The 21702-nt window shown below is 48.0% G+C and overlaps 9 protein-coding genes across 9 annotated transcripts, besides 42 other annotated features; all 9 read right to left on the reverse strand.

Moving 5' to 3' along the window:
• Nucleotides 1-567: a sequence feature (heterozygous, non-Esmeraldo-like haplotype).
• Nucleotides 568-1131: a sequence feature (haploid, non-Esmeraldo-like haplotype).
• Nucleotides 624-663: a sequence feature (A-rich).
• Nucleotides 873-892: a microsatellite.
• Nucleotides 1132-1230: a sequence feature (areas merged during assembly that could not be assigned to a particular haplotype. This can correspond to areas where the two haplotypes were merged or to regions with more than two copies in the genome that were merged during assembly.).
• Nucleotides 1189-1223: a microsatellite.
• Nucleotides 1231-8556: a sequence feature (heterozygous, non-Esmeraldo-like haplotype).
• Nucleotides 1282-1301: a microsatellite.
• Nucleotides 1350-1384: a repeat region.
• Nucleotides 1535-1559: a microsatellite.
• Nucleotides 1680-1704: a microsatellite.
• Nucleotides 2311-2340: a sequence feature (AT_rich).
• Nucleotides 2473-2495: a sequence feature (AT_rich).
• On the reverse strand, nt 2498-4909 carry Tc00.1047053505193.10 (serine/threonine protein phosphatase-like protein, putative; the record flags this gene model as incomplete). The annotated part of the gene is made up of 1 exon (XM_807272.1): nt 2498-4909. One exon carries the CDS (start codon nt 4907-4909, stop codon nt 2498-2500), a length of 2412 nt encoding a protein of 803 aa, XP_812365.1.
• Nucleotides 3195-3274: a microsatellite.
• Nucleotides 5261-5296: a microsatellite.
• Nucleotides 5461-5514: a sequence feature (A-rich).
• Nucleotides 5657-5710: a sequence feature (A-rich).
• Nucleotides 5809-5828: a microsatellite.
• Nucleotides 6045-6147: a sequence feature (CT-rich).
• Tc00.1047053505193.20 (hypothetical protein, conserved) lies at nt 6246-6860 on the reverse strand (the record flags this gene model as incomplete). The annotated part of the gene is made up of 1 exon (XM_807273.1): nt 6246-6860. One exon carries the CDS (start codon nt 6858-6860, stop codon nt 6246-6248), a length of 615 nt encoding a protein of 204 aa, XP_812366.1.
• Nucleotides 6859-6881: a sequence feature (AT_rich).
• On the reverse strand, nt 7232-9430 carry Tc00.1047053505193.40 (SUMO1/Ulp2, putative; the record flags this gene model as incomplete). Its single annotated transcript, XM_807274.1, has 1 exon — nt 7232-9430. One exon carries the CDS (start codon nt 9428-9430, stop codon nt 7232-7234), a length of 2199 nt encoding a protein of 732 aa, XP_812367.1.
• Nucleotides 8557-11494: a sequence feature (haploid, non-Esmeraldo-like haplotype).
• Nucleotides 9317-9342: a microsatellite.
• Nucleotides 9764-9798: a microsatellite.
• Nucleotides 9836-9860: a microsatellite.
• Nucleotides 9879-9919: a sequence feature (A-rich).
• Nucleotides 10039-10062: a microsatellite.
• Nucleotides 10053-11141, reverse strand: Tc00.1047053505193.50 (uncharacterized protein; the record flags this gene model as incomplete). The annotated part of the gene is made up of 1 exon (XM_807275.1): nt 10053-11141. The coding sequence occupies one exon, from the start codon at nt 11139-11141 to the stop codon at nt 10053-10055; it is 1089 nt and encodes a 362-aa protein (XP_812368.1).
• Nucleotides 11066-11101: a microsatellite.
• Nucleotides 11154-11184: a microsatellite.
• Nucleotides 11203-11227: a sequence feature (AT_rich).
• Nucleotides 11294-11324: a microsatellite.
• Nucleotides 11342-11376: a microsatellite.
• Nucleotides 11486-11516: a sequence feature (AT_rich).
• Nucleotides 11495-12206: a sequence feature (haploid, Esmeraldo-like haplotype).
• Nucleotides 11665-11698: a microsatellite.
• Nucleotides 11836-11874: a sequence feature (A-rich).
• Nucleotides 12207-21702: part of a sequence feature (heterozygous, non-Esmeraldo-like haplotype) that runs on past the window's edge.
• Tc00.1047053505193.60 (hypothetical protein, conserved) lies at nt 12531-14999 on the reverse strand (the record flags this gene model as incomplete). Its single annotated transcript, XM_807276.1, has 1 exon — nt 12531-14999. One exon carries the CDS (start codon nt 14997-14999, stop codon nt 12531-12533), a length of 2469 nt encoding a protein of 822 aa, XP_812369.1.
• Nucleotides 15115-15138: a microsatellite.
• On the reverse strand, nt 15363-16766 carry Tc00.1047053505193.70 (hypothetical protein, conserved; the record flags this gene model as incomplete). Its single annotated transcript, XM_807277.1, has 1 exon — nt 15363-16766. The coding sequence occupies one exon, from the start codon at nt 16764-16766 to the stop codon at nt 15363-15365; it is 1404 nt and encodes a 467-aa protein (XP_812370.1).
• Tc00.1047053505193.74 (hypothetical protein, conserved) lies at nt 17121-18143 on the reverse strand (the record flags this gene model as incomplete). The annotated part of the gene is made up of 1 exon (XM_807282.1): nt 17121-18143. One exon carries the CDS (start codon nt 18141-18143, stop codon nt 17121-17123), a length of 1023 nt encoding a protein of 340 aa, XP_812375.1.
• Nucleotides 18279-18301: a microsatellite.
• Nucleotides 18357-18382: a microsatellite.
• Nucleotides 18498-18562: a sequence feature (A-rich).
• On the reverse strand, nt 18607-20793 carry Tc00.1047053505193.80 (hypothetical protein, conserved; the record flags this gene model as incomplete). Its single annotated transcript, XM_807278.1, has 1 exon — nt 18607-20793. The coding sequence occupies one exon, from the start codon at nt 20791-20793 to the stop codon at nt 18607-18609; it is 2187 nt and encodes a 728-aa protein (XP_812371.1).
• On the reverse strand, nt 21160-21429 carry Tc00.1047053505193.84 (hypothetical protein, conserved; the record flags this gene model as incomplete). The annotated part of the gene is made up of 1 exon (XM_807283.1): nt 21160-21429. One exon carries the CDS (start codon nt 21427-21429, stop codon nt 21160-21162), a length of 270 nt encoding a protein of 89 aa, XP_812376.1.
• Nucleotides 21565-21631: a sequence feature (A-rich).
• Nucleotides 21690-21702: part of a sequence feature (A-rich) that runs on past the window's edge.

Genomic DNA, 21702 nt, shown 5'->3' on the forward strand with positions numbered 1-21702 from the left:
AGATGCGCTCCATCGGCAGCAGCCGTGCAATCCACACCGCTCCTTCCACTTCACGCAACGCCATCTGCACGCTGTCGCGCTGCTCCGCGGTGGCCTCGCCCCGCAGAAAGAGAAGCATCGGTGGGTGGCGCAATGCCAAGACGTCACGCGGCGGCAACGTCGTCAAGAGTCGCTCACGACGGTGAGTCGAGAAGCCATGCGGCAGGGCAGAGTGTGCCCGCGGCCGCGGTGCTTCTGTTGCTACGGAAAGAGATGAAGAGAGCCGTTGGCCGTGTGCGGTGGACCTCATCGTTGTTGCCATCATCGCCTCATGCTGAGAGCGCCACCACCGCAGGCGGTCCACTACAACGTCCTCCACAAAATGCAGTGTTCGTAGCCCAGGAAGCATATGTATATAAATGTATGTATTTCAATTTACGTCCAGAGGATTCCCCAACCGAGTTTTCCCTCCTCTCGTCTCCCTCCCCACCCTCCACAAAACCGCTCGCGCCTCCAACTTCGCCTGCGACGACAACTTTTCTCCTCCTTCGTTCCCGCCCCCAACTCCTGTTTGCCACGAAGCCCTGGGCCAATGAATCACACGTCACGCCACACGGCCTCAGGCAAAATAAAAACGCCCTTACAAAAAAAAGGGAAAAAAAAAAGTAAATAAAAAAAAAAGAATCCTTCCAAACAATCGAAACAAAAAAAAAAAAAAAAAACATGGAGAAGACGACTGTAATGCAAAGAAGAAAACAGACACACAAATACATGCAGATATATATATATATATACACTTATATGCTCCCCCTCCCATTCATTGACGAAAAAAAAAAAAAAAAAAAGCCACAACAACAACTCAAACAATACATGTAATCAAGAATTCAAAAACCAAAAAAAAAAAAAAAAAAAAGCTTTTTGGGTACAACAGAATAAACAGCCCATATTCCCACATACATCTCTATTCCCACCCACACACACTCTCTCTCTCTCACTCCAGCAACAGCACACTCTCCCTGTTTAATTGCCTAACGCTCGTTGGACTGTCCTTTCTTTCCATCCCATGCAACAAAAAAAAAACAATCACGTGCCCACTTATGTTAAATAAGGCACCTCAATTTCTCCCTCACTTTCTGCCTCCTCTTCTCAACAACAACAACAAAAAAAAAAAAAAAAAGACGCCTCTTAGAGCAGAAGTGATATAAGAGTAAAAAAGAAAAAGAGAGAAAAAAAAAAAAAAAAAAGAGGTGCGCGTGTGTAAATGTACGTCTGCAAAAAAGAAATTATTACAGGAGACCCCAGCACACACACACACACACACAGAGAGAGAGAGAGAAATACACCAATCAAAACTAAACGCCGGGGCACCTCCTCTTCCTTTCCCTCTCACTCTCCCCTTTTCTCTGCATCCCGTGCTATTTGACTTACTCATGCCACCCCTGTCGGATCCACCGGTAACTCAAACTCGGTTTACAGCACTTTTAGTTCCATACATCATTCATATGTGTGCCTGCTCAGATGATAGCGGTGAAGCACAGAGAACCCTAAACCCCGCAAAAAAAAAAAAAAAAAAAAAAAAATCCACAGGAAGAAAACAGAATAGAACAACAACAACAACACACACAAAAAAAAAAAAAAAGTGCCCTACCGTCAATAATATTTGCAGTGACAAGTCTCAACACAACAAGATCTCCCCTCCTAAAAAAAAAAAAAAAAAAAAAAAAAGATGCACACTTCGGTTAATTTTATCGTTGTTGCTCTTTTTTCTTTTTCTTTTTCGTCTGTCTGTTTCTCTGTGTGTGTGTGCGTGTGTGTCTCGCCAGCGTTTGTCTTGCATTCCCCCCTGTGTGCGTACGCGTCCTTTGAAACTACAAGGGCACGTAGCCGAGAGGGACGCGAAGATCATGTGCGTTAATCATCACTTCGATTGATCCCTATCCTCCTCTCCCTCCTCTGCCATATCGCCCCGTTACCCACCACTCCGCATGCCTCCCCTCTCCAGTCATGAATCCTACGGAGGTGATATTTAACAAATTATTTACGTTTGATTGATTGTTACTCGCTGATAAATTACGCAGTCATCTTCGCTGCCCGGTTCCTCTTGAAAAATTCCCGAAGGAAAAAAGGGAAAAGGAACGCCTCGGGAAGCCCATCGCCCCTCGTCCTACAAGCACCGCCATCCCAAATGGCGGAATATGAATATTATAAATGTATAATGTATATACCCACATTCTTGCTTCCTTTCTAATTTATTTATCTCTTGTCGTTTTTGTTCTTTTTCTAGCTTTTCATTCCGCATCATTTTGAACATCTTTTTTGCTTTTACGCCTCTTTTTTTTTTTTTATTTATTATTATTTATTGGCCTTTGCCTGTGTGCATGTGTGTGTGTTTTTTCTTTGGTCCAGAAATGGATACACATGCAGACAACCACACTCATTCCTTCTTCCCCAACTGTCACTTTCTTTCCTGCGTTGCACTTTCAAAGGGCCCGGAAAATTTAAAAAAATAAAAAAATCATCACTCACTCAGCTTCTCGACAAGCTGAATTTCACCATCGGCAGTCACCAGCACACACCCCGCACCGTTGCCGTGCCCAAGGTAGTTGGAGCTGCTAAAGATGGTCAATACCTTGGTGCTCTTGCTAAGACGCAGCCCATGCGCCTTCTCTTGATGGGCGCGGAACAACATGCTGTACTGGTGGGCCTGCAAAAAGGTCTCTAAGGCCTTGGCAGAGAACGTGAGCACATTACTCCCGCGCTTGTTCACACCAAAACCCCACTCATTGATAGATGCATGGCCGTTTCCAGACAAGGCAGTTGCAGAGGACTCATTATCATCATCGCCGGGGTCATGGATTGTGGGGTCAGACCACATAAGATCAAATGCAACGAACCATGCTTTACGCAACATCGCTTCGCTTATAGCAGTCGTTGATGACGCATGCGAGACACCTGTCTGTCCCACGGCCCCTAGCAGCTCCACCTGGGCCTCCGGATCATCCCTCACAAAGGGATTATTGGGGAACAAAGTCAACATGCGCGGAAAGTCCTCGTGTCGCAGAAACGCAAGGCTGTCATCCTCCTTAGGCGGGGAAAAAAAGCGCGGGATACCACCGTGGGTACACAACACGCGCTCCTCATGGGTCCTCCGTCGACCCTGTGGTGCCAATGACCTTGAAACGGAAGCTGCAGCCAAATCACCGGGAGAATTGGTGTTATTATTATGATAATGATGATTATGATTATTATTATTGTTATTATTATTATTACTACTACTGGTAGTATTACTGTTGTTGCCACCGTTGTTTGCTACTGCAGGAATGATGAGTTCTGCAGCAAGAGGGAAGTGGCGAAAAAGAGCCGTCAATTCCTTGAACAATTTCCGCCCCTCATCCACGCCGTATAACGCCTCACATTGTGCAAGAAAAGAAGTGGATCCATAGGTTAACAGGTCGCCACATACCACACGATCCTCATGATTGCCACGAAGCATCACCACCTTCGACGGATGACTGATCTTCAGTGAGAGCAACAGAATGAGACATTCGAGTGAGTACGGTCCACGGTCCACGTAGTCCCCGAGGCAGAGGATGTTTGCGGGAGTGAGTTGCAGGTCGGAAAATACAAGAACATTACGAAGAAAAAAGGCAAGATCCTCAAAGTTGCCGTGAATATCCCCAAAGACAAAAGTGGGTGCTACCAAACGTGGAAACAGCGGCTCCGACTCAAAAATCGGCCGGGCCTGCGCCAAAATCTCCCTACACAATTCCAAGAACTCCTGCTTGGCCTCCTCCGTTTGATAAAAAGAAAAGCATCCATTCACGTAACTACGAAGAATTTTTTGATGTGGCGGCTCCTTTATGCGTATGGCAGGCGGTGGTCGTCTCAGTGATGATCGTATTTGGCGCCCATCGGTGCCCCCTCCCAATAAACACGACGCAGGAAGCGAAATGTTTCCGACGTCCTTTCCTTGTAGTTTGATTGCCGCGAAGGTCTTGGGTGTCGCTACACCATCCAGTGTGAACGTGATCGTCGGCGAACTAGCTGTCGACCCCTCTTTGCCACAGCCGGCATTCAACTCGGAATCCTCCTCGCTTTCCAGACCTGTCGCCAAATTGAGTTCTGGGAGCTGCGGTACACATAACGGCGCGGCGGTGGGCCCCAAGCAAGGTGTATCGGCCTCTGGCGGCTCCGCATCCTGCGCTAGTAGTAATTCCTTGAAGGTTCGATTGTACGAAAATCCACTACTCTCCACACAACGGACATGAGGATTCAGGTAAAGCGTACTTCGATACGGCCAAGGATAAAATTTCCCTTGATTTCCCACATCACACTTATTTACTAGCAAGCGTTGCTCCATTCGACTTTGACTGCGCCTCCGTCGCCGGCGTTGTTGCTGTCGCCACCACCACCACTGTCGTCGTCGCCTCCTCCCGTCCCCGCGCTGTGGATCGGCATCAGTTGATGATTTCATAGGAATAATACTTGCAGCATGACTGGCATCCTCATTCTCACAGACGACATTTTGGCCATCATGCGCATTTGCGGCCGCATCCATAAGGCTGTCCACTCTACCAGTGGTGTTTGTGGGGTTGGCATTATCGCTGACAGCTACCACCGTTGGAGGCCCTTCATCCTCGCTAACCCCCGCCATGAACACACGCGACAGACATTGTGGGTGTGATGGCGCCAATCTTGGCTGCTGTTGCTGCATCGGAGGCACGTTCGCCGTTGCCGAAGACGCCATTCCGCCGCCTCCGCCGCCGCCATGGCACATCCTGCACCCTCTGATGTTGCCACCACCGCCATGGCCATGACGCGAGCCACCGCTGTGGCTCTTACCGTTGGTATGACTGCTAAGACTCACCCCCTCCGCGCTCGGTTCATCCGCAGACGCCCCGCCATTGCTTTTCCTAAGCGTTGGATTCATCAACAAATGTACTGCGTGTGTGTACAAAAGCAAAATGTATATATATGTATATGTATATATCCCTTCACCCACACAACACACACAAACTCAAGAGATGAATAGATAAACAGGAAGGGGTAGATGGCAAGGAAAAGAAAAACACAAAGTAATGTCTACACGCAGTCAACATTTATATTTATTGTATTGTATTAAATTGTTTGATGCGAGTTTTCTTTTTGATTCCACCCCTCGGACTTCTTTTCCTCCCTAACCCCATTTCTCAATCCTCTTTCATTCCCTCCTGGCGGCCCCTTGTGGACAACATTCTTGTGATCCCTCCCTCCCTTTTCCTGTGTGAACCCCGTGGCAGTGTCCCTTTTTCTCTCTCTCTCTCTCTCTCGCTCTCTCCGTGCGCATGTCGGGTTGTTTATTCCCCTTTTACAGATGGTTCAAGCGTCAACTTGCAGCGGGAAGCCACGGAGAGAACAAACGACTATAAAAAAAGTACAGCAGGAGCAGAAAGGAGAAGAAGAGATAGAAATCCGTCCGTCCGTCCGTAAGCATCCGTCCGCAAAAAAAAAAAAAAAAAAAAAAAAAAAAAAAGAAGAGAAGAGAAGAGAAGAGAAGGAGGAAATGCCTACATCACACCGCAATAAATTCAATTACCGGGCAAAATAAAACGCACATAACATTTCACCCAAGCAGCATAGACGAATATACACACAGAATACATACACACAAAGCAACATATGCATACACGGAAAATGGAAAAAAAAAAAAAAAAAAAAAAGGAAAGAGAAACAGAAAGAAAAGGCAAAAAAAGTCCGGCAGACGCAGCAAAGACCACCAACAGGAAGAAGAGTTGGCAGCAAGCACGCAAACCACAGAGGGAACACACACAAAAAAAAAAAAAAAGGAACTAATAATAATAATAATAATACAACGGCGGAGAGTGAGGGGCAAAGTAGGCAAACAGCACGCCAAAAGACAAGAGACAAAAAAAACAAAAAAAAAACGAGACTGAAAAGCCAAACGCCCCCTTGTAGCCGCACTTCCTTCCACTCTGCAGACACACACAAACATAATCCTAATAAAATCCTTTTCCTTTTCATTGTTTTCCTCTTTTTATTGACTACTGATGCCGGCTCCCTTACATTTCTCTTCCCTCGCCCTCGCTTCCCGTCTCACTCCTTATTTTTTTTTTTTTTTTGTATCCTTCCTTTTTCGCTTCTCCGTCACTCCCTTCTCTTCCATTTCCTCATAAATCCCTTCAGTTTCCTTCAAGCACACACAAGGAGAAAGAGTGGGAATAATATTAAAAACAGCATCCACTACGATGTTGCAAGAGTAATTAATTTCATGTTCCTTTTTGCACCGTGGGTACATCAAACAGACCGTCTCCCGCCCATTGCGGCACGAGGATTTCCGAAACCATATATGAAAGCGGCACTGGTGGCGACATGACACTTCCAACAGGCTCCTCAATTGCAAAGTAAATGTAATCATCATCAAGAACCCTCGGGTCAGTGGGAGGGGGTATTTTGTGCCTCTCTGCTGTAGGAGGCTCTTTTCGCCAGGCCGCACGCAGCGCTAAAAAAAAATCTTTTCCGACAGGAATCTCCAATGTTTCCCTATCATCTGCACTGGCATGCCAAATTCCTGAACTACGGTTGGCCGGAAATGGCACAGAAGGACATTTGAGCGGGACGCGTGGGGAGGTGGAGCTGACCCCCATTTGTTGTCGTTTCTTCCCGGCCTTCCATTCATTGGTAAGCGCAGACTCCGTCTTGGAAAGCCATGAGTTGCGGGCAGCAGCCGCCTCCACAGCCGGCAGCGGCGTTGGTTCCATATCACTAGGCACCGTCGGGAGCACCCTGTCCATCCAAATGAGTTGATTGCAAACGCCTGACATGGTACCTTTGGGGTTTCGCTTAGAGCTGTTCCCACTGGAGAAAATTCCGCGCTGTCCCATATATATATTTATATTTATTTACTTATGTATGTATTTATAAACAACAATCTCTTATCCTTATTCTCACCCTGTCCCTTTCCTCCTTCCCTTTTCCCTGCTTCCTTCGCTACAGTGCCACTTCCAAAACCCTCCACACACGAGAGTAAAGAAGGGATGTGAGATGGTCATATATTAGGGAAAGAAAAAAAGGAAGAACAAGTAATTGAGCCGGGCACAAAAAGAAACAACATTTAAAGACAACAATCACCACTAAAAACATGCACGGACACAAATATACACACACACAGAGAGAGAGAGAGAGAAAGAAAAGATGGGATAGAGATCAAGGTTATTGGGTTTGCATTTGGAGTTGAAAAAATCACAAAAGTACATCACGGTGTCAAAAAGGCGCTCACGGGAAACTGCAAAAGACTTTTTTGGCAGAGAAGTTCGTGCAGCAAAGCCCTTCGATGCGCAGTCACATCCTCTTGAGTAAACACCGTGGCGACACCATGTACCGCACACCAGGCCATATGGCAAACAAAGACGCCACAGTCATACAAATTACTTTGTTGTGGGGCAAAAGCAAAGCCACCATCGTAGGAGCGTTCATTCCCACGCAATGGCTCAGCCACCACAAGTTTGCAGTCAGCTAGATGGCATGCATTTCCTCCCTCACTGTCGCAAAGAATACGCCAAGACTCCAAAAACACGTGCGATAACTGCTGAAGTACCAAAATGCCACGTGTCATGGCCGCCTTGCCACGAATGTAACTATCGTAATAAAACCATGTATGAACTTCCCAATTGAAAACGACCAATGCCCAGTGGGTTTGCGACAAATTGACAGGGATAAGAATGACACGTGTGGCGCCTGGTTGCAGGATATTACGACGACGCCGTAACCAACGAAGTATACCGCTGTCTTTCTGTAAAGAAGGCAATTGCACAACCTTGGAGAGGTCCCCCTTCAACTCCTGTTCAACTCTTGCAAAAAAGTGCGTACCCAGTGAAACCGCCTCCTCTTTACCGCTGGTATTGTTGCGCTCGTCACAGATCATACTCAGATACGCGTTGATGACCTGGTCGTTAAGCCACTGACCCGGGCCCAAGGTGGCGATTTGCTGGTAACTCAGAGACAATCCACTTTGGAACGACACGGCTACCCCATTAGCTTGGCTACTGTCCCTTCCACCTCGATGCAAGACACGTCCATACACCTCCTCGTCCTCTTCATCTTCCACCAAGGCAGTCAAAATAACCGCTTTTCGCTCCCTGATATGACGTTGAATACCTCTGGATAAACTCCATGCAGGGAAAACTCGCTTCATCGCATCTGCCGTGTCCTTCAATACAATGTCGATGACCCAATAATCCAACGCTCGCTCAGCCACACCCTCCATGAGTTGAATGTATTTGTGGATTTCGTCTTCCACTATTCCCTTGCACACAGTATGCATCATGTCCTCGTAAACAACACGCACACGCCGATCGTCCTCCGTGACAGCCAAGAGCAAAAGACCACAAGAAAGGTCATCAAAGACAACTGAATTTTTTATCGCATAGGCTGACGATGGCGGTGGTGGTTTGCCCTCCGGAAATTTCAGCTCGTTTAGTTCATGCGACGCATCTCCCACTGGTGGTTCTCTCCATCCGTATCCACGCGGCAACAGCGCCCTCATTTCACGGATGTGAAGGGCCAACTGGTGGGCATCTCGTTCCCGTACGGTGCTCGGCCTGTTTGCCGTCGTGTGGGGAAAAGAGGGAGAGGCGACAGTGGCGCCAGGAGAGTCCTTTTGGCTGAGAAAGGCGCCCTCGACCGACGGTGTTTCTTGCGGTGGATCGATTGGTGCAAAAAGAACTTTCCCCTCGAGATTGTCATGTTCCATTCCCGTTGCCTCACGGCTGTTCAGCTGCTCTCTCGGCCCCATCTCTTCTAGCAGAGGAACCTCCCACATTGAGAGGGGCGCTGACATGACACGACGCCGCATTTCATCCGCAGATATAGGCTGTTTTTGCTTTTTTTGAGGCACCAGCAGCGCGCGAGAGCGAGAACGCCCTGCAACACTGCCACCGGCTGTGCCCCGCGAGGCATTTAAACGGGCCGTGGACGCACTCGCCGATATCGTCGTCGACGCCCATGAGGTCGAGGGCGAGACAGTTGCCACCTCTTCCTCCGTCCCTTCCTCCATGTCGACAAAGGTTCTGCCTTCTCTGCTCCTGGAGCTCCAGCGACGAAATATCTCCGTGAATCGATGCGTCATATCACGCGATCCCCGCACCGCACAAACGCCCGAGTCTGGCGAGCGAATCCGTCGCCGAGAACGGCGTGCAACAGGAAAAACAAATGGAGACGATATGTCGCGCCTCCACCTGCTGTCACCACCCGCCGTGCGCCCCGCACGCACCACCTCCACACTGCCGGCGGGTGGTCGCACTGCTGGTGAGGGTAGCTCGTTCCATTCATGCGTCACCCGCTCCTCCTCCTCCTCCTCCTCCTCCTGCTGCTGCTGCTGCCGTCCGAGAAGGCGCAGAGAAGAAAACAGAGTTTTGTGCACCCAACCCGCCGTGCCCAGCAACGCACTCGCCATGAGAGTCCCACTGGCCTGCAGCCAAGTCACACGTGCTCGCTCTGGGGGATGAGCGGGCGATTAAACAAAACAAATTCACCCCCGTGTGAGGCGTTGTGTTCCTACCGCTGATGCACAGTGGTGGTCCGAGGCAACGCCCAGTAACAACACAACAGGGATGAGTTCGTCACGGTAACCGCAATAAAAAGAAAGAAACAAAAATGACAGTTAGAGTCAAAGAAAAAAAGTGTAATAATGAGGTAAGAAAAGAAATAACCAACCAACAAATCGAACCCCCAATGAATTTATATAAATATATACCTACCCTAAACCCTAACCCTATCTCTGTCTCTTTATATATATATATGTGTGTGTATATATTTATATATTACTGTGGTGAATTGGCAGTTCCTTCTTGTTTCCTCCAAAGAAATAAATAAATAAATAAATATAATGCGGAGAATACAACAAAAAAGAGTAAGAAGAAGAAAAAAAGAAAAAAGAAAAAAACGGATACACACACACAGATACAGAGAGACAAAGAGAAAGAATCATCCATAACGAATAGCCTACACATTACCATCCACCCTAATAGAAAAATCAAAAAGAAAAAAAAAGGGAAAATATAAATTTATTTATTTATTTATTTATTTGTGTGTGTGTGTGTACGGTTTGTTGGGTTTTTTTTGTTTTGTTGTTGTTGTTGTTTTTTCCCCTCCATATATTCGTTATGGCCATACACATGCATACAGCCATACACACAGCATACAGCCATACACACAGCATACAGCCATACACACAGCATACAGCCATACACATGCATACAGCCATACACATGCATACAGCCATACACATGCATACAGCCATACACATGCATACAGCCATACACATGCATACAGCCATACACATGCATACAGCCATACACATGCATACAGCCATACACATGCATACAGCCATACACACAGCCATACACATGCATACAGCCATACACATGCATACAGCCATACACACAGCATACAGCCATACACACAGCATACAGCCATACACATGCATACAGCCATACACATGCATACAGCCATACACATGCATACAGCCATACACATGCATACAGCCATACACATGCATACAGCCATACACATGCATACAGCCATACACACAGCCATACACATGCATACAGCCATACACATGCATACAGCCATACACATGCATACAGCCATACACATGCATACAGCCATACACATGCATACAGCCATACACACAGCCATACACATGCATACAGCCATACACACAGCCATACACATGCATACAGCCATACACATGCATACAGCCATACACATGCATACAGCCATACACACAGCATACAGCCATACACACAGCATACAGCCATACACACAGCATACAGCCATACACATGCATACAGCCATACACATGCATACAGCCATACACATGCATACAGCCATACACATGCATACAGCCATACACACAGCATACAGCCATACACACAGCATACAGCCATACACATGCATACAGCCATACACATGCATACAGCCATACACATGCATACAGCCATACACATGCATACAGCCATACACATGCATACAGCCATACACACAGCCATACACATGCATACAGCCATACACATGCATACAGCCATACACATGCATACAGCCATACATACATACATAAATACATTATAAATAAGTGAAATCCATACCCAACAGGGAGTCCACATTTAAAATCCCATATCCATCAATCCATCTATCCATCCATCTATCATTATATCTAACTTTATCTTTTTATAAATATAAATAATAAAAAGATATGGGAATTCCGTCGTAACCATAAAAGTTATTACTAAAAACACCTTCGCCCACATGCACACAAATATATATACATATATATATATATATATATAGAAACAAACATACATACAAAAAAGGAAAAAAGGAAGAAAAAAAAAAAAAAAACAACTGCCACGCATATCCCTCCTTTACGAAAGGTGGAAAATGTGAAGTGTAGCCATTCAAACCGTACGCTCTGCAAAACACACAAAAACAAACACTCACTCACTCACTCAAAAAAAAAAAAAAATATGATAAAATAAAAACAAGAAGTGTCACTTGGGAAGGGGTGGGGAAAAATGCTCACCAGAGACACCTGGCAGGCTACATCATACCCCGCTAACCACAAGCCCTCACTCATACAACAACAACAACGAAAAAAAAAAAAAAAAAAGAGTAAAAAACATAATCACAAGAGAAAGAAAGAAAGATAGAGAGAGAGAGAGAGGCTGAAAAAAACACGTCCAGAAGAGGACAAGAGGCCCATGACAAACCCCGGATCTCTCTTTCTCTATCTTTCCCCTTCCTCTTTCCCCCCTCATTTCCGTACAAGACACCAGCCGAAATCGTAACAACACGCACGCTAAGAAAGTAAAATACAAAAAGACAAAAAAAAAAAAAAAACTCATTTCCCCCTCCGCTCCGTCACAATATTGCAGTAGATACAACACAAACATCAAAGTCGATACAGAAGAAGATATAGAAAGAGAGAAGAAAAAAAGAAATCATTCCTCGTTCTTTATTCACACGCATGCACACCGGTTGCTGATGCTCCTCAACAGAAATGCTCCTCCGTCTTTTTCTTCTCCACCCTCGTCGGCATGTCGTTGAAAGTCGCAGGCTCCCAGTCACGTTTTCCCGCTTATTTTTGTTGGTTTTCTTCTTCTTCCTATTGTTGGCGTTTGTGGTGCCATTGGAGTAATTCACTGCCATCGCCACACCGCCACCGCATGCAGAACTCCAACCGCCACCTGCTTCTCTTCTGCTGCCGCCTTGTCGAGACCCCGCCGATTCTCACACACACACACACGGGCATGCACTCTATCTCTCTCTCCCCCTTTCTGTTTAGATTCAACCCCACCGTTTGAATATTCATTCCGTTTCCTCATTTATTTATTTTTTTCGCCCTTTTCCTTTTCGTTTTGGCTTTATTTTCATTCGCGTTCCCCTCCACATCCATCCTCCTCGCTTTTGCTCAGATTTCAATCGACCACCGCCGTGGTGCCCCGTTCCTGTTCGCCCCCTGCCGTTTCTGTTTCGGACAATGAGGAACACCGACCTCAAATGTGCTTTGCGGGTTTTTTCTTCCCCCCCGCTCTCACCCTCAGCAGAGTTCCGACATCATAAATGCCCGTCTCCGACGGGAGCCGTGGCAATCCCGCCGCCTCCGCCGCCGCTTCATAATTTGTGTCGAGCCACGGCGCCTCTATCTTCCTATTCTTCGTCGCAACGTTCACCCAATGGCCCAGCAAAAAGTACTTGGACTGCAATAGTTCCACGGCTGTTGGGCGCCTTGCAGGGTCATACTGCAGACAAAGACGCAGCATCGCCTTACACTCCTCCGAGAGTTGCGGCGGCAAGGGGACTATGTTATCATTTTTAAAAAGGTATCGCTTAATGTTGGCCAGCCAAGCTGCATCGTATTCACTTTTTCCTTGCCGAGTGCGGGGCGGCTCCATGTCCGTGGGGCGCTGGTCCGCAAAGAGACCATCATTTGGAGTTGTTAACTCTATAAATGTCATGGCAAAGGCGTAAATGTCACTTGCAGAAGTAAAAGAAGCTCCCTGAACGTTCTCTGGTGCCAAATGCGTCACACGTCCCAGTTTATGCACATCTTTATCGCTATCACCGACAAGGATGGGACGGACTCGGCCATAGTTGCCCAACTTAATCAATGGCTTCCGTGAGCGACGCGCCAAGGGGCTCCTTACAAGGAAGCCTTCGTGCTTTTCATGGTGTCCACTATTAACCGCCAATGCATCAGGGTTCATTTGTTTTAAACTCTCATCGCCTTGAGGACAAGCAGAAGTACTGCTGTTTTGCATGCTGCTCATGATCCTCTTCATAGTGTTGTGGGAATATTCACCTGAGACTGTTTGGTTTAACAGTAACGGAGGAATGGAAGGCAATAGCGGAGAGCGTGAAAAAGAACCGTTACGCAAAATTTTGACCCCATCTAATTTTGGACTCATAAAGACGTTACCCCCTTCCAAACTTGAGAGTGGGGAGGGAAGCGGTATGTTGTCATCATCGTTGTAAGAGTGCTCCTGCAAGTACATTCTCACCCCCTCATCCACCCAACGGCAGCGGTCATCCTCCGCTTCATTTTCGTCTGCATTGTTCTGCCTATAGCTATTTTCCGCCACCGCTGCTGCTGATGCTACTGCATGGCCGGATGTTATGGTATGGAAATGATGCCCTTGTTCTTCTTCCACACGAGTGGTGGGTACTGCGGGCGCCACTTCTGTGTCGCCATGGTTTTGCATCCCTGAGGCTTCCACCGATGGAAGCCAGCCGAGGTGTGTCATGACACTGTCGTTGTGTACCTTGTCAACTTCCCCCGAGTAATACTGTGGCTGCATACATGCCGGATCCATAAGTGCCAACACACGACGTACCCACTCGGCCGGCACCGTTGCAAATTTCCCGGCCGGAATATCTGCAATGTACGCAGGAAAACACGTCGTGTAAACATTTGTGATGTGATCCGAGATGTAAATATTTTTTGCACAGAGGTCTGCATGAACAACGTCATTTTCATGAAGAAACGCCAGCGCTATAAGGACCTCGCGAAGATATGCCCGCACGGTAAGTTCATGCATGTACGTCTTACCAAATTTTTTAGGAATTTCGCTAAGCAGCATGTTACGCAGTGTGCCGTACTTGGCGTACTCCATGTAGATCCGCACCTTTTCGGGTATTTTATGGGAGTTACCCGCGGAACTTCTATCCCCCTGTTTGCGGAATCCATGCTTTTTACTACCACCTGCTACCCCCTCACCTGCAAAATGACTTGCCATTCCCTTGAAAAGTTTCAGATGCCCCCCAGTATCGTTCTCCGTTGTCGAAGAATCCTCATATACCGCCTCCATATGAAGCACCTTCAATAAACACGGATTAAATGTTAAGTGCGTCAATCGTTTTACTTCCTTTCGCAATTGATTGTAAATAAAAAAGGCGCTATCACCAGCCAATGCATATTCCTTGCATGCAATTAGATACTTGCGGGAGGCGGAATGTGTTGCGTCCAGTAAATTCGCCGTCGTGCTTCCCGGTGAGGCCATATGGGACAGATCCTTCCTGGGATGTAAGTGTGCCTCAATGCCGTTCTTTGCCAGTGCATCGGCGGTTGTACTTTGCACCGTCATATCCGCCAGCATTACTCTACTGAAGTATCCTTGGCCAATGACATGATTGAGGGGTGACACTTGGTACAGCGTCAGAGCCTCGTCGTTACCCACATTTTCTGGAAAACTCCTTTTCTTCTTGGTATGACTGCTGCCAACGGGTGTCCCCGGAAGCGGGGATTTATCCAAGGCTGCGGGGGGTGCGCAGAAGATTCTCCGTCCCTCCTCCAACTGGGCGTTGTACCATGTCACCAGTTCTTTGTCGGGGGAAAAGGGCGGAATCTCCGCGTCCGCCACGACGGGCTCCCCATGCCTCTCTGAAGGGTTCTTAAGAGGGGATCGCCTCCTTTGTTGGGGGCCGCCCCACTCCTTGGTTCTTGTTTTTGACTGCGAGCAGCCCATTTGATGCCCTCTCGCCGTTAAAAAACTAACCGACAGAAAAAAAGAAAAAAGAAACAAAACAAATATATCCGTATATAAGAAGGAGGAGGCACCGTTCACTTCCCCCTTCGCTCTCTTTTTTTTTTTTTTTTTTTTTTTTACCTCCAAAATGAAATTGTGGTCGCAACGAGACGTGGACGCATGCGTGTCATGACCGGAAACAGAGGGAGAAAAAAAAAAAAAAATGTCTACAAATGAAGAAAGCAATATATACACACATATATATATATCACTGATCTTTGTCTCACACGCAAAGAGTTTTACGCCCATTCTCAGTTTTACCCGCTCCCTACCACCACCACCACCACCATGTCTGTTTCTTCTTCAGTTGCCCGTTGGATCCAACGCAACGGAATCCGCCTTCTGCTCTCGACGCAGTGCGTTCACCACAAGCCAAAGCACACACTCACTTGTTTCAACGGGGAAATCGGAATGATCAGCATCGTCTGTAAGATGCGAGCCTTCACTGGCGACGGAAGCAACGGAAGGGAGTAACGCCACTGCGGCATCCGGGGAAAGAGGATGCAGCGCCGCCACAGCTCTCGCACGCATACTCTGCCAACGCGCCTCGTCTCGTTCTTGTTGCTGCCGCCGAGTGACAAGTAAATTCCTCGTCGCACGAGAGCTTTCCTGCATAAAGTTCATGATCGCCTGAGCAAAATGTCGATACAACCCGAGCCTTTCCTGTGGATAAAAATAACGCATGAACCACTGCTCCATGTGAAATCGCAGCAACGGAGAGGCAGAGAGTGTGTGAACCAACACTTCGGCCTGTGACTGCACCTGAGTAGTGACGTGAGGAGAATCCCCAATAAACGGCCAATCCCGTCCAATTGTGCCTGTGAAGATTTGCTGCATGACTGCTGCCAGCTGCTCCAAAGTAAAAGGAACCGATGCATCCGCGACTCCCGCACAGTGATGGTACTCTCTGTTATTATTGGCCATGTCACAGCCGCCGCTCATCGTCTGTTGCTCTGTGTACTCACGTATAACCGCTGTGGAGAGATGTAAGATAGTACGCAACGGCCTCTGTCGCCTCATCCACAACTCCTCTCCTCGTTTCGCCACGCACGAATCCCTTTCGTCTTCTTCGTTGTCGTCGTTTTTGTCCCCCTCCGCCGCTGCGGCTGTCGACATGACGGGTGGCCTCAACGCGGCGACAACTGCGGCATCTGCGGACTCCCTCGGTTGTCTCCGCACCGCGGCTTCCAGAGAGGAGAGCGCTGCTGGCGTTACACCACACAACCGCCGCTCCGGCCGCACCGCCAATGACGCTCGCTGGAGTCGACGATCAAAATCGTTCAGCCTTGTCATGACGCGCTCGTAAAACTCCACAAGGACGACTCGCTTGTACCACGTACGAACAACCAGCCGCTCCCACAACTCCCCCAACGCGGCCCTCTGACGCAACAGGAGCGCCACATCGCGGTGCTGTGCGGATAACGTCCGGCTTCGTTGCGCCTCCATCTCGTATTGGGAGGTGACGGGCCACGGATGGCGGGTGCTCGCCGGACAAAAACTGTCCGCTGCCCCAGCCGCATCCGTATCGCCTGACAAAAGCCTGGACGCAAGACGTTGCTGCACAAGAACGGCGCGGTGCAATTTTCGGGACTCCGAGTGAAGCGTAGCGGCTGCGTCCTCGAGTCGGTGAAGTGCTGCCATCGCGTCATGGCCCTCGGAGTCACAAAGGCTGCATTCCGTGCAAGGCTGATGCATATCGTGACTCATAAACGTCAAGTGGTCGCCACCCAGGCACACGCAGAGAGAGAGAGAGAAATAGAAATAGGGAAAGAGGCCAACTGAGCTCAAAGGTCGGGGAGATTTGCCTACAAGAAAATACAAAACAGAGTAAGAAAGAAGTGGCATAAAAAAAAAAAAAAAAAGATTAACAACACACGCCATAACATAAAAGAAATAATAATAATAATCAGAAAGGCAGAAAGGCAGAAAGGCAGATGCATGCTTACAAACACAGAAATAAATAAAGAAGAAACGTTTCAAAAGAAAAAAGATTACAACGTCCGCACTTCATAAGGGAAAATATACACACACACACACATATATATATACTCTTCTCTTCTCTTATATTTTCTCCACGTTTGGAGTCGCCTCGACCGGATCCAAATCCGCCGTGTGGTCCTCACGTGTCGCTGGCATCACTCGGATCGCAGAGCTCCTGCGCCGCATGCGAAAATATATGAGCTGCCCAATGACCACGAGATCAAGAGATAACTGAAAAATCCCACAGAGAATAAAAGGAAATGGCTGGTGATCAACAAGGAAATAAATCACTTTAATGATATCGCCCAAAAACCATGTCAATACAAGCATAATCGTTAACCCCTCCGTGGATTGTCGACGGTGGTTACGTAGGATTTGTGGAAGCACAAGTAACGCTTCAATACCTAATGCAATGTAGCCAACAACCTCCGGTGCCGCACCCCACACAGTCCCAATAGTTGCATAATAAAGAAGTACAACAATAGTGGTCAGCAATGTCCATAAAACGTACCGCCGGATAAAAGATGGTGGTGATAAAGAAAAAAACCTTTTCTCAAGAAGACATGCACCGGCGTCCAATTTTGTCAAGATGTATCGGATTGGGTTTGTCTTCACGTGAATTTCCTCCCACGTACCGATCTCTTCTCCATTGACCTCTACAGCAGGAACGGTGGCAGCGGTAGTTTCTTGCATCGACAAAGTGCCACCGCCGGAATAATGTTCCTCTGAACCACTAGAGATGTTTTTTGTCATGTGCAATACCATAATAAGAAGCACTGTATGCACAAGAATAGCAAACATTGCCTGAAACAAAAGAGCCAAGGCGAAATGATGCCCAATATAATAAAGAATACGGATACCATTGCTAGCTAATAAAATTAAAGACACAAGTGGTGAGTATCCTTCCACATTCCGTGTGGAACTCATTTCATGAATCTGAAATACATATCCAATATGGGGCCCAAACACCATGCCAATGGAAAACAACAAAAACATAATATCCTTCCATGAAGCGTTGGGTTTATCATGAGCCACTCCGACATCGTTCGTCCTGTACATTTCGTTTGAAGACCCATATGCCACAGATGACCATGACTGATGCATCGATAATACTTTTTCGGTCCTTGTGCGGCCTTTTCCTGTTGTTCTTGTTGTTGTTTCCGTCGTCGTCGTTGATTTCCTTTCGCTCCTCTCCACTTAGGACCGTTAGAATTCCAATTGTTTAAAGCGCGCGTCCTTTTATTATTATTATTATTATTGTTTTTGGTTTCAGCTACCGTATTCGTCGTGGATGTGTCGCTATCGTTTGCCTCTCCCCTGCTGCCGCTGCTGCCGCTGCTGCTATTGTTTTTTGTTGTTGTTGCCACTAGATACACTTTTGGCCGTTCATTGTGAGAAAAATAAAAAATAAAAAGTTGCTTCAGACAACACACAGAAGATATTACGTTGCACACATGCAAAAGGGGGAAAAAAAAAAAAAAGGTGCGGCCAAAGATAAAAAGAAAAAAAAAAGGGAAAAAAAATCCATTCATGCGGCTGATGGTTTAAGCGTTATTTGTAAACGGCGTTAACGGTGCCCTCGGCACACTTTGTCGCACCCAGCTGTTTCATTTACTCCTTCTGAGCGGGAACCCGCCTCAACAAATGCGAGACGCAAACACTGCAGCACCTTCTGACCAAGTGGAATAAGTTGTCGCATGGTTTCCACCACAGCCGCACTCGTCGGTGTTGTTTTTTTAGTCGCTGTAAGTGCCGCAGATCGCTGCGTTGCCGTGCAGCCTTCTTGCGTGCCCACCCTTTTACTAGCCCCACCCGCCGAATTCTCAACATCTGGAAAGGCTTCTGTGTACATGGCCTCCAGCACTGTCTGTATCTCTCGCACTGTTCTGTGCAGCTGCAGTTCTCTCACGGCACGTGCTCCGTCGGGGGTGCGGAGAATACCCCACAGCGCGGCGTACATCTGCCCCGTCAACGCACACTGCTGCACCAGAGCCATCAGCTCCTGCTGCGATGCGCTGGTAAAAAGTTCACCGGGTGACGCCCGATGCTCAGCCCTAACCGCAGAAAGAAAATCGGTGACTTCTTGCAGCATAACTTGTAGCACGGCCATTGTGTTCAATGACGCGACGGCGATATCGTGGCCGGCCAAGTTTGCGAGTGTCAACGTACATTTGGCAAGCAGATCAAACACAGCCCCATTGTACACATGTATCTTGGCCTTTTTTCCACCACCCTGAGTATACTCTATTGCCGCCTCCTCTTCCTTCTGCGCTGTATGCAGTCGCACCAAGGTAGACACCGCAATATTACTTACCACGCCAGCAGCCAATGTATCCGTCACGTGCAGTGCCGCCTCTGTAGGAATGACCGCGGAGATGCCCTCCATCTCACCCCCATCACCCGGCATCTCCTTCCCACCCCGGGAGTGACTCCCTTCGACGGCATCCGACAACGAGGCGGCTTCCGCCAAGGCGCGGTGGCCCAAGTCTTTTCTTGTCGCAGAAAGATCCACAAAAGCCTCCATTGCATGTAGAAGCATGCTTTGCTGCAACGTGGCCTCTTCTATGGCCCCCACGACGGAAAGGCCTTCCAGTTCCACGCCGAAGAGTAAGACAGCGTCAATCATAGTCCTCAGCCCGCCCCCATCCCCTGGCATGTGGAGCGCCTCGTACACAATCGGCATGTTCCTGCTGCAGCCACTAAGGCTCTTCAGTATCATCCACGCCTTGTGTAACGGGGGTAAAAATGCCAAAACAGCCGACTGCTGCGACGGCGTTGCGGCAGGGAAAAATAATGTGGCCCCGCGACGAACACCGCTGCCTCCACCATTCATCACCTCCGTTTCCTCGAAACCTCGAATATCACGTATAGCCGACTCTGAGAGGCAGAATAGTGCCCATCCTACCGCCTCCACCGTTCCGTACGCCGCCTGTTCAAAACGGTAGTGAACACCCGTCATGTTGCTATCCGCCTCGGTTGTGAGAAGTCGCGCAAGAGCCCCTAACATCGCGTCCATTGCAACACAATTCTCACCGCTGAGCGATCCTGCCGCGATGGCCTCATGCGCCATGCTTGCGATGGCATCTGCAACTAAAGACTCACCCTTGGCCCTCGCTGCTCGTTGTACCCCTTCAGAGGAGAGGCAGACAAGATTAAGAAGAGCCAGTGACGACCATACAATTCCCTTTGTACTCAAACGAGAGGCCATTGAGAGTGTTCCAAGCACCAACTCTACCGCCCCCCCTTCAACCAGCCCGTCAGCGACACTATGATCACGCTTCACTTGGTCCATATCCGAGTTCACGCCGGATGGCTCCACTACACAACGAGTCAAGGAAGACGATGAAAGTTGACACATGTTGGCGATGCAACGGCAACAGCGCTCACGCACAACCGTATCGTTGGCATGCAAAAACATCAGCTGCAGCATCAAATGTGACGACGGTGATGATGGAAGCCCGACAACATCATTTGTAGCGCCACTCTCGCTCGTCGCATGCGTAACGGTGACGGGTTTGGTGCCTTGTGGTTTAAATGAGGCAATTACCTCTGAATCCGCATCTGTGGAGTCCAATGACAGTAGCCGGGCCAACGCAGCGTGAACCAAAGCCGTATCGGTATGATGATGTTCCGCAAGCACCTGAAGTGTCTCCGGAAGTGTCGCTGTGGGGCATGGCAATGGCATACCCATTGCGTCAAGAAACATCGATCGACTCTCCGCCAATGTAAACAAGCAAAGAAGTGAGCGACGCATCGTGCGTGGATTATGTTTTTTCCCCCTTTTCCCCCCTGTCTCTTCTTCACACCTGTTTTCCTGCTTCGCTGGCACAACAAGAAACAAAAAAAAAAAGAAGTGAAGCATCGTTGCAGAAGGAAACAGAAAGAGACAACAACGGCCTTCGTCATCATGCAATACATCCATGCCCACATGTATGGTGAGGTACACGATGCATTCCTCCATTTCGGTTATTTCTGTACGGTGGGGAAAAGAGAAGGAGTGAAATTGTTGAAATGAGTTAATCGAATACTTCATGTATACGTGTATGCATATACATGCCATTGTGTCTCTGCATTTTCTTCTCCTTCTTCTCCGCTCTAACAGCAGATCTCTTTTAGTCCCTCACTTATGTTTCTCAGCGTTTCTCTTCGCCCCCTTCGCCTTTCCAAACTTCCCGCTGTTATTGTAACCGCCGGAGCGGAACTTACGTCGCGTGACGCCGCCTTTCTTTGAGATGACGTTCTTGTAGGCAAGTTTCCGCGGCTGCGATTGCCCCGCGCGAATCTTCATTGCCCGCATCTGGTTGTACGTCTTACTTTTACGCTTCTTTGGAACAAAGACTCGTCCGTGCGCCTTCGCAGAGCGCCGGAGTTGGTTGTTGCTGCGGCCCATCACACACACACACGATGAGCCGCCGGCGGGTAACTTACCGGAGGCCCACGAAATAAAAAAAAGGGGAAAAAAAGGGGCAGAGGAAAAAGGCAATGATGTCAAATGCGCCCGTGACAGACGACGGGGCGGCCAACCAAAAAAAAAAAAAAAAAGGATGAGGACAAAAGACGCAGGAACAGAGAGAGAGAAAAAAAAAAAAAGAGGCGGAGACGTAATGACTTTGATGAACGCCGGGAAGAAAAAAATATTTTAAGTTTTACAAAAAAGAAAAAA

The sequence above is a fragment of the Trypanosoma cruzi genome, genomic scaffold (assembly GCF_000209065.1).
Source record: "Trypanosoma cruzi strain CL Brener 1047053514123 genomic scaffold, whole genome shotgun sequence".
NCBI classification, from domain to species: domain Eukaryota; phylum Euglenozoa; class Kinetoplastea; order Trypanosomatida; family Trypanosomatidae; genus Trypanosoma; species Trypanosoma cruzi.